A 15,320-nucleotide genomic window follows, 5' to 3' on the forward strand; every position below is an offset into this window, starting at 1 on the left:
CAGCGCCGGGCTCCAAGGACGCCAGCCTGGAGATAAGAAGGTGATGAACTTTCTCACATCTTGTTCTCCTCCAGCACCAAACGGAGCTTCTGGATCAGAACCAGAACCAGTGTTCTGGCTAAAATTCACCTTTTGGTTCTTTTTTTTTTACCAGCTTTCTGCCACAGAAACACAGTTTCCTCTGTAGCTCGAAATCTTTCATTAGTATTGGTAAAAACCCGGTTAAAGAACCCAAACCAGTGAACAGAACCTGACATTTTCAGTCCTTCGGTTCCGTCCTGACTGGAAAGGTTCTTTCCTTTGGGCAGCAGCTCCGTGGTTAACAGCTGGCTGACACTTTGCTCTGCAGAATTTAGCGAGCAAACGCCAGGAGCTGCCAGCCAGCTGCCATCAGCCCAGCTCCGGTCCAGGTCCGGTCAAGGTCCGGTCCAGCTCCGGTCCAGGTCCGGTCCAGGTCTGGCCCAAGTCCGGTCCAGCTCCGGTCCAGCACCGGTCCAGGTCCGGTCCAGCTCCGGTCCAGCACCGGTCCAGGTCCGGTCCAGCTCCGGTCCAGGTATGGTCAAGGTCCGGTCCAGCTCCGGTCCAGGTCTGGTACAGCACCGGTCCAGGTCCGGTCCAGGTCTGGCCCAAGTCCGGTCCAGCTCCGGTCCAGGTCTGGTACAGCACCGGTCCAGGTCCGGTCCAGGTCTGGCCCAAGTCCGGTCCAGCTCCGGTCCAGGTCCGGTCCAGCTCCGGTCTAGCTCCGGTCCAGGTCCAGGTCCGGTCCAGCTCCGGTCCAGGTCCGGTCCAGGTCCGGTCCAGGTCCGCTCCAGGTCCGGTCTAGCACCGGTCCAGGTCCGGTCCAGGTCCGGTCAAGGTCCGGTCCAGCACCGGTCCAGGTCCGGTCCAGCTCCGGTCCAGCACCGGTCCAGGTCCGGTCCAGCACCGGTCCAGCTCCGGTCCAGCACCGGTCCAGGTCCGGTCCAGGTCCGGTCCAGCACCGGTCCAGGTCCGGTCCAGGTCTGGTCCAGGTCCTGGCTTCCAGCTGAACCAACATCTCAGCCTCATCAGCATCTCTGGACTCTTCAGCCAAAACCAACCAGAAGACGTTTCTCAGGTACCGGCTGCAGGTGGTACCAGCTGAGGGTGGTACCTGCTGGTTTTGCAGGCTGCTGATCCAAAGTGCTTCCCGGGTCAGAGGGACGTCTTCGGCACCGATGTCCAGAACCTCCTCTCCTCGGCTCTGCAGCGGGCCCAGCGGGTTGTGAGGGATAATGATTGCAGGAGGACCTCCTGACCAGATGTCCTGACTACCTTCAGCCGAACTGACCTCCAGCAGCGCTGATCTCCTGCTGGAACCATGGCAGAACCTCTGGTACAGGAAGAACCTCCTCTTTGGACCTTCTCTCCTCGTGGTTTCCTTCCGTTTGTGCAGCAGAATCCTCTCCAGGGTCCAGTTTCAGGTTATCCGTCCACGGCTGGGACGGTGCCGGGTTCATGGTGGAGGATGAGGATGGAGGAAGATGCTTCATGAGGAGGAACGTGATGAAAGTGAAGACGGCTCTCTGCAGACTCTGCTGGCTGGAGTCCTGCTGAGGCGTCCAGAGCTGCTGCTGTCGGGTCTGAGGAGCTCCGACCCGACCAGCATGTGGAGCAGGAGGTTCTGATGTTCTGCCTCATGGGGGGCATAACGAGAAGCTCTGCATCTTTAATTAATCATAATTTAATAACGTTTCACTGAAAAATCATGTCTGGATCGCCAGCATCTTAGTTTGAGGGTTTTTACTCCGTTACAAGTAACTGGTCTGAGTTCTGAGAGGTTCTGAAGGTTCTGAAGGTTCTTTGAGGAACACAGGATGAACTTGCTGCAGCTCAGATCTGCGTCTCCTGAGGTGGAGATATTTTTATCGGGGCGATGAAGCTGCAGGAGTCCCGCTGCTCGTCTCTCGCTCCGTCTCCATCCCAGAGCTGCAGCTCTTCCTCTGTAACCCTCTGGGGGGTTCTGGAGGTCCAATCAGGCGGATCCTGGTGCTGCTCTGCCCTGCAGCTGCTCGGCTCTGTCAGCTCGGACCGCACATTCACGTCCCGCCGTCCCGTCTCGCTCCGTTAGGCAGCATCAGCGTCAGCCGCATGCAGAGCGCACAAAGTTCTGCAGACTCGGGAAGAACCGGGTCGCAGTGATTCCTCGGCCTGTCAGTAACTCTGGCCTCTCGGATCGGGTTTGTTCCTCTGTCAGGTTGCCGCTCGTCTCCTGAATGACGGATCCTCTCGCCAAGTCGGGCTAAACGGGCCTGGTTCTGGTTCTCCTTCAACACCAGCATGACTTTAGTTAGTGAAGCTGCGTTTGGACTGAAGCCAGAAGGTCCGCTCCCCGTGAGACGGCTCTGACCTGAAGGTTTCCACCTGGGCTGCTCTGCTGGAGCTGCTGGACCTGCTGGACCTTCTGGAGCTGCTGGACCTGCTGGACCTTCTGGAGCTGCTGGACCTGCTGGACCTTCTGGAGCTGCTGGAGCTGCAGGAGCTTCAGCACCAGGAGGATGGGGAGCTTGATGGAGAACCAGGGCTTTCTCCTGCACGCTGCCCAGAGACCAAGCCTAAATGTATTCACCCCCCTGCTGAGTTTAATATGAGAACAAGTAGATGTTCCGTCATGAATCTCAGGATTTGCTACGTTCTGGTTTAGACCTCCATCGTGTTTCTACAGCTGATCCAACTTTGAGGACCCGGTCAAACATTTTAGATGTTTGGGTTAAAGTTTTGCCTTTAGATCTTCTTCAGTTGGACCTCCAACCCGTCAGGGTTCTGTCAGGGTTCTGTCAGGGTGGACGGATCACCTGGGAAAGCGGTCCAGACTCTGTAGCCGATCCAGGTTTGGATTCTTCGTTCCTGGACCCGTTTAACATGATCCGGATCAGCGGTTCTCCAAGCTTCTCTTTGCACTCTGGCTGCTTGGCCGGTCCAGAACAAAGACCCACAGGATCTCTCTCCAGACCAGCACAGACGGTTTAGGGAGTGAACTTGAAGGCTGCCTGAGGAACCTGCTGAGGAACCCGGGCCCTCTGATCCAGACCGGTTCAGCCGGGGGTTCCTGTCAGGAGGTTCTGGCCCCGCAGGGCGTCGGCCCGTAACCCGACCGTGACTCGGTGCGGTGCGGCGTTGATGGAGGCTCCTGATGCGTGGAGCAGCTCCCCCGCCGGACTTCCTTTCCCGGCACAATAGTTCAGGGCCGGGCGGGGGGGCAGAGGGTGGGGGGGGCATTGTTTGGCCCTTCAGAGGGAAGCGACACGCCCAGGCAGCGATTCACAGGCGGACAAAGGCTGAGAAACCCGCTCAGCGCTCTGCAGCCTCCATCAGAACCACAGGTCAAAGTTCACAGGCCGGACTTTACCTGACCCGGTTCTCATTTTCATCCTCCTTATAGTTTAACACACACGATTAGGTCAGACTGACGGTGGTTCTGATCCACAGAATTATTCAGAACCAGCCAGGGTGTCTCCCACTGCTGGAGGACTTCCTGTTTTCTGTCCAATCAGAGCCCAGCGTGCAGAGAGACACGCCCACTCTCTCCCTCTGGGTGGTTCTGGAGAAACTGGACCTGAAGGTTCTGTTTGACCCGTCAGATCTCCTACAGGAACCACAGCAGGAGACGCATCAGTGGCGTTCTCTGGTGTTTTCTTGGTTCTGACTGAAGGAGGTAGAAGTTCTTCTTAAATGTAATTATAATAGCCTTCTGGTTAAATACTATTACACTAATCAGGATGAGCAGAATTAGTGGAACGCTGCAGGATCCATTAACCTCCTCCGCTGATATGTAGCAGAACAGGGCGGAACGTAGTGGATGTTCTCTGCTGCTGATGTCGGCTGATTGGACCTCTGCTGTCCCACATGGAGGCCAGACGGCCAATCAGCCGGCCTGGCGCTGGTCCAGTTCAGCAGGGACAAACATCCCCTCCGCAGCTCAGATAAGACATGAAGAAGAGTAATCTTCATCTCAGCAGAACGTTGTCCTCCTTCAGTCAGCTGATAAGAGGCCGGCGGTCCGGCCGAGTGTTCCTGTGCCAGGTTCTGATGGCCCGGGAGGGAGGAGGCGGTACCGCCGCCCACGTCTCCCTCTTCAAACGGACCTGCAGCGTCAAACAAAAGCTTTGAGCGTTTCCTTCAAACGTCAGCGTGGCCCAGAGGGACGGGAGGGACAGAACCAGAGAGTTCATGAACTCCAGCTTTCATTGTTGGAGCCTGACCCAGTCGGACCTCAGCAGAACTAGTTCTGGTATCAGATCTCTTCAGAGACGGGATGTTCAGGATCTGAGGCGGAGCTGCAGGAAACGTCAGACTTACTGTAAATGACAGACGTTCTGCCAGTTTAACCCGATCAGAACCTTTTCTACTATTTTAAAAGGGATAAATGTATTAATCTGATGTGACCTGAACCACAGGCCAGATGTTAGCTGCTGGTAAGCTGCTGGTTAGCTACTGATTAGCTGCAGGTTAGCTGCTGGTTAGCTACTGATTAGCTACTGGTTAGCTACTGGTTAGCTACTGATTAGCTGCTGGTTAGCTACTGGTTAGCTGCTGGTTAGCTACTGATTAGCTGCTGGTTAGCTACTGGTTAGCTGCTGGTTAGCTACTGGTTAGCTACTGGTTAGCTACTGATTAGCTGCTGGTTAGCTACTGGTTAGCTACTGGTTAGCTGCTGGTTAGCTACTGATTAGCTGCTGGTTAGCTACTGGTTAGCTGCTGGTTAGCTACTGGTTAGCTGCTGGTTAGCTGCTGGTTAGCTACTGGTTGGCTACTGGTTAGCTGCTGGTTAGCTGCTGGTTAGCTACTGGTTAGCTACTGATTAGCTGCTGGTTAGCTGCTGGTTAGCTACTGGTTAGCTGCTGGTTAGCTGCTGGTTCAGCGCCGCTGCGGCCTAGCCTGCCGACTGCTCGACCCTAATTACGATGATGGATGCTGATGCTTTAGTTTTCACACCCTAACTCCAGACAGCCGATCGTCTAAGAGCCTGACGGCAGTGAGCAGCAACAGGTGGGGGAGGGGCAGTGGAAGAACATATCCTGCTGTAACCTGTAACTGGTCCAGGGTCAGAGCTGGAGTCTGAAACCCCAGATGTGGGACATGAAGAGGAGACGAGTTTTAGGGTAGAAGCCAAGGAGAGGGAAGTGGAAACAGAGACACTGATACCTGCTGTCTGAAGGAGTTAGGAGGAGGCGGGGCTTGTTGCGTAAGAGGCGTGATTTGTTACTTAGGAGGCGGAGTTTGATGGTTAGGAGGCGGGGCTTGTTGCTTAGGAGGCGGAGTTTGATGCTTAGGAGGCAGGGCTTGAAGGTTAGGAGGCGGGGTTTGTTTTTAACATCATATCGGTAGAATCTGAGACAGCGGACTCCTGACGTGGAGCAGCAGCTGTACTCTGATCTCCTCCTGATGATGGAGCAGAACCCGACCAACCTCCAGAAGAAGCTCAACTCAGCTGGGTCTGGTTCTGCCAGTCAGGACGGGTGAGTGTTGGAACGTATTCGGAACAGTAAATCCAGAACATCACCACCTCCTCACCGCAGAGGAGGCTCTGATCCATCTCAGCGACACCAGGATGCTGAACCTGCTCCACTTCAACAGAACCGGTGAAAACCAGAACTCCAGACGTGGATCCTGGCTGAATGTCATGGAGACACCAGCAGAACCACATCTGACGGTTCCAACCCCAAGGACTTCCTGCAGAGCCCTCACACAGTGTGCTTCCCGCTTCAGCCCGTTTTCCTGGTTCTGGTTCAGCCCAGAGCAGAAAGTTTAGCCCTCCAAAGGCTTCAGGTTGATGCCGCCGGTGATGATTGAGCAGAAACCATCAGCTCATGCATTCTTCTGACATTCAGAACCTTGTGGTGCGGAGCGGGTCAAGATGTTCTGAGGCCTTTACGGCTCTGCCTCTCTGACCGGACCGCGGGTTTATTTTCAGGCTGCCAGGCTGTAATCTGCTGTGTAAACCCTCAGAGAGGGAGCTGCTGGGCTTCAGGGGAACTTTCTGACCGGGCTGTGATTGGAGCGCGGCCAGAACCCTGGAAAAGAAAACCCAGATTGGAGGCAGAGCGCGTGTTGGGTCTGCACGCTGCGCCGCACCGCTGCACTGCTTTGTCTCCCGTCCAGCCGGGGAACAAAAAAGATCTGCAGACCTGTAATCAGAGCCGTCTAATTTTAGGCTGCAGACGCTTTTACTACAGATTCTGTTTCAGCCCAAACGGGCCTGACACAACTGCTGCAGAACCTCCTCCGCCTTGCGGTGCATTCTTGTGGCAGCAGATCTGCAGCATGTGGAGCGTTCAGCCGAGGAGCTGGAGGAGCCTGCAGCTCCATAAACAGCGGCAGAAATAACTCTGAGAAGATGATGGGAGCTTCAGCATGCCTCCTCCGTCCTGCAGAATAAAGGTTCTGGTTCTGAAAACACCTGGACCCAGAGAAGCCTGAGGGTTCAGATGAGGAGCGTTTCAGGTGGTTCTTGCTGGACTTCACTGCTCTGCCTGGGAACGTATCCGTAGAGGGGAACGGGTTCTCCAGGAGGCGGAGAACTTCACAGACGGAGCCAGGAACTCCTCCGGAACCTTACTGGAGATGAAACATCAGGAGTCTTCATCAGGAGGTCAACTCCTGAAGAGGCCAAATAATGTTCCTGATACCTGCAGGTCCCTGCTGCGTCTCCAGCTCAGAGGGAACGTTGTTGGTCCTTCTTCTCCATAAACCTGCTGCAGATGGACCTCTGGACCAGATCCTGACTGCTGGTGGCTGGTTCTTGGAGCTGGTCCAGTTCAGACCACCAGCCCTCACCTCACCGTGGTTCAGATCCAGGGAGTTTCCTGACCACAGGTCCACCTTCACATGGTCTTTGTTACCAGCACGGTTCCCAGGTTCCTCCTGGGAGAAGGAGAAGAACTCTGGACCTTTCTTCTGCTGAGTGTCCATCTGTTCTTCATGGTTCTGTTGGACAGATGTTGCAGCTTTCCTCCACAGTTGTTCTTCTCGCTGTGCATGGAGATCCACTGAGCTCCACCTGCTGAGCAAGCTCTGCTCCGGTGGCAGCATGACCCTGCAGCTCCGTCCTCAGCAGGAGACCTTCCTGCTAGGAGCTCCTCCAGCGGAGACGTTCTCAGCAGGAGAGGCCAGAGAAGGAGACAAAGATCTCAGAACATCTGCTCCTGGGAAGCCTGCTGCTTCTTTATGGGTTCTGCTGATTCTCGGTCCAGAACAGCTCGGTTCTGCGACACAAAAAGCCTTAAATCTGAAAATAAAGACATTTAAATTTCTCTCTTGGATCAGAACCGTCTGTCTGTAGCTGTTGTTCTGATGGTCCAGATCTCTGAACCCGACCGCTGTTCTCTGTTTTCCAGAACTGCTCGGTTCCACCAAGAGGCTGAACATCAACTACCAGGACTCTGATGGGTGAGTGAGGCGCCGACCCGAGGAGCCCGGCGGGCCCAACAGAACCTTTTATTTAAAACTCATCATTTTCAGAGACATTTTCCTTTTATATTTCTGCATATTTCACATTTATGAAAGTATTTTCTATTTTTCTATTTACTGCTTAGTTTAACAATGTTTCCAAAAAAGTTAAAAAACAAAACAACTGGACTTTTTCTGAAGTTTGAAGACGTTTCGCTTCCCATCCAGAAAACTTTATCCATTCAAATGTCTGGAGTAGTGAGGAGTTCAAAGCTTTATATTACTGACCGAAAAGGCCTTATTATGGCTTAGATAACAAAGTTTAACACTTTGTTTCCCCTCTAGATTATTTTGTCCTAGACCTAAAAAACTGTTAGTTTAAAATAAAAAGAAACTTCTCTGGCGCCCCTTTCTGCTGCAGCCGGTCCCGGTTCTGCCTCGGTTCTGCTCTCTTTGCATTCAGGAGGTTCTGAAGCTTCTCCGCTCTAGAACGTCTTTATTTGCCTGAGGCAGAACATTTCTGATCAGTTCATGAATCATCGAGAGCCTTTCAGCTCCAGGTCTGGACCACAAAAGAGGCTGAGAGGCTGTAAAACGGAGCGGCCCTCGGCCCTCAGACTCCATCAAGGGGCCAGGGGGGGGGGGAGGGGGGGCAGGAGGACCCAGACCATCAAGATGTTTACAAAGAGGACGGACGTGTTAATGGAGCATTGATGGCTTTATGGTCCCGGCTGCTGAGGGCAGGATGGGATCGTTAGGGACAGATGGTGATCATCACTGAACTAAAGACCCGAAGACCTAAAGATCTGAAGACCCGAAGATCTGAAGACCTAAAGATCTGAAGACCCGAAGACCTAAAGATCTGAAGACCTGAAGTTCTGAAGATCTTTGCTTTTCTAAGCAGCTGTAATGACGTTTTTAATAAATGAATAAAATGTCATTTATAGTTTTAGTCTTTAACCAGAAGGCTTCATTCATGTTGCTGTTAATCTTCCTCCATCACTGCTATCACACCATCGATTATTACTGCCTGCATCACACTTTTATTCTCAGCTCTACTAGTCATGTCTGTTCTCTCGCTGCGTTCTCCTGCTGCTCCCCGTTGGATCGCGGCGTTTTCTGCTCATGGTGCCCCCCCCCTCCGTTAAACGGAGGAGAGGCATTCAGCTGTTGGCTCACAGCGTTGCAGTTTCCCACTCTGGCCCTGCAGGTGTAGGCCCCACCCCCTCCAGGTGAACCTGCAGGTGAGGCGGGCGTGGCCTTGGGATGAGAACTGTGGGGGTGTTTGTGCAGGCCTGGAGACTGTTTGCTGTTTGCTTTGCTGCCGCTCCTGTGTGAGAGAAACAAACAGTGAGGGATAAAGGGAGGCCTGAGAGACCAACGGCGCCGGCTGGCTCCATGTTTGGACTGGTTGCTATGGAGCGCCGGGCTGGAATGGTTCCGGGAGCTCTGGAGGCCCACCAGCACAGACCCTGGTGGTTCAGAACTCCAGATCCGGGTCTGCGGTTCTCCAGGTTTTCTGACTTTTTCTCTTATTTCAAATGAACAGGCCGGAGCAGAACCGTGGCTCTCAGGTTCTTCCTGAAACTTCTGCTTCTGACCTCCACGGTTTCTTCAGAACCGCTAAAATGACCCACATCGTCATGAAGAATGTTTTTATTGCGTTTTAAACCATCTGGTGAAAACTCTCATTTCTACCGTGTGTGGAATAATCATTTAGACAAATGGAATGGAGGCTGGTGATGATCCTGCAGGATCCACCACGGCTGGTTGGGAACGCAGAGCTGCCCAGATTTGTGGCGCAGGTAAACATGAAGATCTCAGATGTTCAGGTGGAGAACGTCCCAGATGTTCACGTGGAGAATGTCCCTGTTGTTCAGGTGGAGAACGTCCCAGGTGTTCAGGTGGAGAACGTCCCAGATGTTCAGGTGGAGAACGACCCAGATGTTCAGGTGGAGAACGTCCCTGTTGTTCAGGTGGAGAACGTCCCAGATGTTCAGGTGGAGAATGTCCCAGATGTTCACGTGGAGAACGTCCCAGATGTTCAGGTGGAGAACGTCCCAGGTGTTCAGGTGGAGAACGTCCCAGATGTTCAGGTGGAGAACGTACCAGATGTTCAGGTGGAGAACGTCCCAGATGTTCAGATTGAGAACGTCCCAGTTGTTCAGGTGGAGAACGTCCCAGATGTTCACGTGGCAAACGTCCCAGGTGTTCAGGTGGAGAACGTCCCAGATGTTCAGGTGGAGAACGACCCAGATGTTCAGGTGGAGAACGACCCAGATGTTCAGGTGGAGAACGTCCCTGTTGTTCAGGTGAAGAACGTCCCAGATGTTCAGGTGGAGAATGTCCCAGATGTTCACGTGGAGAACGTCCCAGATGTTCAGGTGGAGAACGTCCCAGGTGTTCAGGTGGAGAACGTCCCAGATGTTCAGGTGGAGAACGTACCAGATGTTCAGGTGGAGAACGTCCCAGATGTTCAGATTGAGAACGTCCCAGTTGTTCAGGTGGAGAACGTCCCACATGTTCACGTGGAGAACGTCCCAGTTCAGGTGGAGAACGTCCCAGTGTTTAGGTGGAGAACGTCCCAGATGTTCAGATTGAGAACGTCCCTGTTGTTCAGGTGGAGAACGTCCCAGATGTTCAGATGGAGAACGACCCAGATGTTCAGGTGGAGAACGTCCCAGATGTTCACGGGAGAACGTCCCAGTTGTTCAGGTGGAGAACGTCCCACATGTTCACGTGGAGAACGTCCCAGTTCAGGTGGAGAACGTCCCAGTGTTTAGGTGGAGAACGTCCCAGATGTTCAGATTGAGAACGTCCCTGTTGTTCAGGTGGAGAACGTCCCAGATGTTCAGATGGAGAACGACCCAGATGTTCAGGTGGAGAACGTCCCAGATGTTCACGGGAGAACGTCCCAGATGTTGAGGTGGAGAACGTCCCACTGTTCAGGTGGAGAACGTCCCACATGTTCACGTGGAGAACGTCCCAGTTGTTCACGTGGAGAACGTCCCGGGTCAGAACATCTGGCAGGTCCAGCTGGACCCTCCTCTTCCTCAGCCAGGTCTTTGGGATGAGGTCCATCATTCTTGAGGAGATGTGGTCCTGAAGGCAGCAGCTGTTGCTCTAGAACCTCTGCTGGACATCAGAGGAGAACCTGCAGGAACCGGTTGGTGGCAGCAGGCTGGACTCTTTGTTCCTGCTGGACCTTCTCTGTGACTGTTGGTTCTAGTCCAGGTGTTCTGGATGGCTTGGTGGTTCTTTACTTTGGACTCAAACCGGGTTGGACATGAAGGAAACGGGTCTTAAAGATGTCCGTGGCTTCACTCAGAACTTAGCAGAACCCAGCAAACATCTGTCCCCGGTGGGTCAGAACTGGTTCTGGTTCGGCCCAGCAGGACTTACTGCTGGGTGAGGAGCCATCTGCAGGGGCGGATCAGCCAATCAGAGGCGGGCTTGTTGCATGAAACAACCAATGAAAACCAGCCAAAGTAGCGGCGTTGGGTCTCAGGAACCAGAACTCTGGGTTCAGAGTTTCTAACATTTCTCAGGTTTTATTTCCTGAAGCTCTGAACTTGTTGGTGTTTTTCTAACGCTGACCAGCTCAGACGCTGTGGAGGCGCTGGAAGACAAACCGCTAAAGTCCGACCCGGCGTGTTTGTGTGGACCAACAACACCAGGGAGGTTCTGCTGTGGAGCAGAACCTCCTCCTGCAGCCAGAGGAGCATTCCCAGCTCTGATTGGCTGAGGCCGCAGCAGGAATGCAGTGTGACTCCGCCCCCGTCTGAGCGAGCTGCATGTAAAACATTCCAGTCTGCACAGATGACACCGTGGATGGGGGGGCTCCTCTTCCTCTTCCTCTTCCTCATGACAGCGGTGAGGAAGGCCTGAAGCACCTCCTGCTGTTTAGTCTTTAATTCTATATTCATATAGAAATTAATAAAAATGATTATTAGCTGTGTCCAACATGTCCAGTTATTTTGGTAAATTAGGAGGATTTTCTGCTTCCAGCCAATGAAAACCCAACATTAAGATCAGAATATTAAATCAGACCAATAAAAAGACATTTTAGTACAGAATGTTTTGCATATAGCTGCTCAAAGGTTCTGCTCAACCAGATTCTAATTTACTGAATGTGGTTCTGATGTTTGATGAATTAAAGTCCAGAAATGTGACACAAGGTTTCTCCATTTTCATCACATTTATTGCATTTATTTAGGAAAAGTCATTTTCTGAATATCCTCCATCCGTTCTGACGGTTGCTGTGAGGTTCTGGTTCCCTGTCCGTTCTCTGTCCATTACTGCTGCTGCTGCTCTCGGCGCTTTCTGGAGCGCGGCAGCGGATGAAAGCCATCGCTGGCGTTACACAAGCAAGAGCACTACCCCCCATGCAGCTCTTTGTTGCTGCTGGTTTTACGGCCGGTAGCCTGCAGGTCTATTTCCACTTAGTCCGACCCACTCACCTGTGGGAGAGGACGGGGACATGTGGACGGCTGCTTCCTGTCCGGTGCTGCAGTTATATCACAGTGGGAGCAGAACGGCTCCATTCTGGTCACTGGGGCCTAAATTGTCCTAAACTGGGCTCAAATGGACCTAATCTGGGCCTAAATGGGCCTAAATGGACCTAAACTGGACCTAAACGGGCCTAAATGGACCTAAACTGGGCCTAAATGGACCTAAACTGGGCCTAAACTGGCCTAAATGGACCTAAACTGGGCCTAAATGGACCTAAATGGACCTAAACTGGACCTAAACGGGCCTAAATGGACCTAAACTGGCCTAAATGGACCTAAACTGGGCCTAAAGGGGCCTAAATGGACCTAAACTGGGCTCAAATGGACCTAAAATGGGCTCAAATGGACCTAAACTGGGCCTAAATGGGCCTAAATGGACCTAAACTGGACCTAAATGGACCTAAACTGGCCTAAATGGACCTAAACTGGGCCTAAACTGGCCTAAATGGACCTAAACTGGGCCTAAAGGGGCCTAAATGGACCTAAACTGGGCTCAAATGGACCTAAACTGGGCCTAAATGGACCTAAACTGGGCCTAAATGGACCTAAACTGGGCTCAAATGGACCTAAACTGGGCCTAAATGGACCTAAACTGGGCCTAAATGGACCTAAATGGACCTAAACTGGGCCTAAATGGACCTAAATGGACCTAAACTGGGCATAAATGGACCTAAACTGGGCCTAAACGAGCCTAAATGGACCTAAATGGACCTAAATTGGGCCTAAACCGGCCTAAATGGTGCTGTAAGCATAATCTATAACTTCATGTTCTGGGTTTTCTCCAAACATGGACCCTCAGGTGAGACCTGGGCCGTCTGCAGGAACCCTCTGGTCTGGGAAGACCTCGGGTTCCTCACGCATCCCTGCTGGACCTGTTGCCAGTAGAACTCAATCAGAACTACCCAGACAGTTTGGTCAGAACATCTCCACAGCTGCTGGTCCGTGAGATGTTCCGCGTCAGCAGGGCTTAGAACCTCCAGATCAGACATCTGGACTGGGTTTGCATGATGGCTGGTCCATGTTGATCTGATCCAGCTGCTGGTAAGCCGGTTCTGACAGAACGCTGTCCCGGTTGCTCCAAGGCAGGACCTTCATATAGAGGTTCTGGTCCGTGAGCGTCACCCAGATGCATGATGGGAAGGTGAGCTGGCAGCAGCAGCCTCTGCAGGTGACCCCTGACCTACAGGGATGCCAGGGGGCGCGCCGGCCCTTTAAGAAGGCCACTTCACCAGAGCAGGTGAAGCAGAACTGCTGGTGGACTTCTGGACTCTTGTCGGTTTGTTCCTCACGGTTCATAAAATCTGAAATTATGAAAACCTGCTGAGATGATCTTCATTAACCCGTGAGCAGCAGCCTGAGGAGCATCCAGGTGGAGAACATGCAGCTCGGGGGCCATTTGTGGCTCCTGGAAGGGTTTTAGGCGGTCCTCTGTGACAAAAAGCAGCATCGGTGCTGATGAGGATCTAGAGATTTAGAGAAACACGAGAGAAAAAGGATTCGTCTTTAAAAAAAAGCATTTTCCTCTAAAAACTAAAAAATCTAAAACTGTTAATGAGCCTCTGCTAGATCCAGCAAGCCAAGAGGACCGGCCCAAATCCTGGTTCTGTTGCTGAGAGGCAGGAGGAAACCTCATGGCTTTATTTTAATGTTTTACTCCTTTAACTACAAAATGACCAGGTAAAATAAAAACGCGTTTACATCAGGGCTTTGAACCGATTTTTTTTCCTAATCGGTTCGTTCCCAACAGAAACGGAATTATAACGTTTCCGGTTATGAGTTCCACCAATAAATTGATGTTCCTGAACCGGTTAGAACAAAAAAATACCGGAACGGTTAATTTCGTTCCTTTCATTTGACAAATATAGCTATTGATATTGTGTTTGGAATGAGCGTTTTACTTAACGATGGATTGTAATTTACCTCTTATTTAAGGTGTGTAGCTCTAGTGGAGACACCGCTCTCTCTCTCCATTCAGTCAGCACATTTTTCTAATTTCTTCAAATTCTTCAAATTTCTTCAAATCTTTCAAATTTTTCAAATTCCTTCAAATTTTTTCAAATTCTTCAAATTTTTCAAATTCCTTCAAATTTTTCAAATTTCTTCAAATTCTTCTATTTCTTCCAATTCTTCAAATTTTTCAAATTATTCAAATCCCTTCAAATTCTTAATTTTTTTCAAATTTTTCAAATCTGATTTCAAAGTTTTCTGCATCTTCTGCTCAATCATTCTGCAGATTAGCACTCTCACTCGCTGTTACGCAGAAACAGGAAGTGAACTTCAGCCGTCATGGTAACGTGCGCAGGAAAATAATTACCTTTTTTTTTAGTTAATTAGGCAACGAAAACTTTGAGGAACGAAATAAAACTGGTATTAACCGGTTACCATTATTTTTACATAAGTGTTCCGGTTCCAGAACATAAAAAATAATAACGTTTCCGGTTTCGTTTCTGTTCCTTGAACCGGTTCAAAGCGCTGGTTTAAAGCAGAAGAAAATGATCCAAACGGTTCCTGATGGTAAAACAGAACTTCAGGTAGACAGGAAGTTCTGATGGGTTTCAGCTGCTCCGCCTCCACTGATTGGTTGAATAACCGATTGATTCATTTATTATGTGATTTATTAACTGGCAAACTGGTTAATTGATTAATTAATTGATTTGTTTATTAATTAATTTATTAATCCCTTAATTGCTGAATTAACTGGTTAACTGGTTAATTGATTAATTAATTGATTTGTTTATTAATTGATTAATTAATTTATTAATCCCTTAATTGCTGAATTATCTGGTTAACTGGTTAATTGATTAATTAATTGATTTGTTTATTAATTAATTTATTAATCCCTTAATTGCTGAATTAACTGGTTAACTGATTAATTGATTAACGAATTGATTTGTTTATTCATTGATTAATTGATTAATTGTATAATTGCTGAATTAACTGGTTAACTGATTGGGTTCACTGCGTGTGACCTTTGACCTGCAGATTCTCGGCGCTGCATCACGCCGCCCTCACAGGAACCACGGAGCTGCTGGCGGCGCTGCTGGAGGCCCAGGCCACCGTGGACATCAAGGACACCAACGGTGAGACCCAGACCCGTTTGGTTCTGGTCGTGTGTGTTTGCGGTCCTGCAGAGGAACCACGCCTCTGGACCTTCTGGCACGGTTCCCTCCAGGTTCTGGTCCGGCGGAACCCGCTGACGGTTCTTGTCCTTGTTGCAGGAATGCGTCCGCTGCATTACGCGGCCTGGCAGGGGAAGGCCGAGTCGGTTCTGACGCTGCTGCGGTCCGGAGCGTCGGTGAACGGCGCCTCCACCGACGGACACATCCCTCTGCACCTGGCCGCTCAGTACGGACACTTCCAGGTGGTGAGTCCAGAACCAGAACCAGAACCGGGCCTGCCGGC

General features: G+C 51.2%; 1 protein-coding gene across 5 annotated transcripts in view; it reads left to right on the forward strand.

Annotated features, from left to right (window-relative positions):
* Positions 1-15,320, forward strand: part of LOC105917965 (caskin-2) — a 44,630-nt gene that overhangs the window by 7,433 nt on the left and 21,877 nt on the right. For 4 of the 5 annotated variants that reach the window (XM_036147750.1, XM_036147751.1, XM_036147752.1 and 1 more), the window contains exons 3-5: positions 7,356-7,407; positions 14,901-14,998; positions 15,137-15,282. In XM_036147750.1, the coding sequence (XP_036003643.1) occupies positions 7,356-7,407; positions 14,901-14,998; positions 15,137-15,282 (296 nt within the window). The remainder of the gene's footprint in view (positions 1-7,355; positions 7,408-14,900; positions 14,999-15,136; positions 15,283-15,320) is intronic. The other variant, XM_036147753.1, reaches the window with a different exon arrangement.

Source organism: Fundulus heteroclitus, chromosome 16 (genome assembly GCF_011125445.2).
Source record: "Fundulus heteroclitus isolate FHET01 chromosome 16, MU-UCD_Fhet_4.1, whole genome shotgun sequence".
NCBI classification, from domain to species: Eukaryota; Metazoa; Chordata; class Actinopteri; order Cyprinodontiformes; family Fundulidae; genus Fundulus; species Fundulus heteroclitus.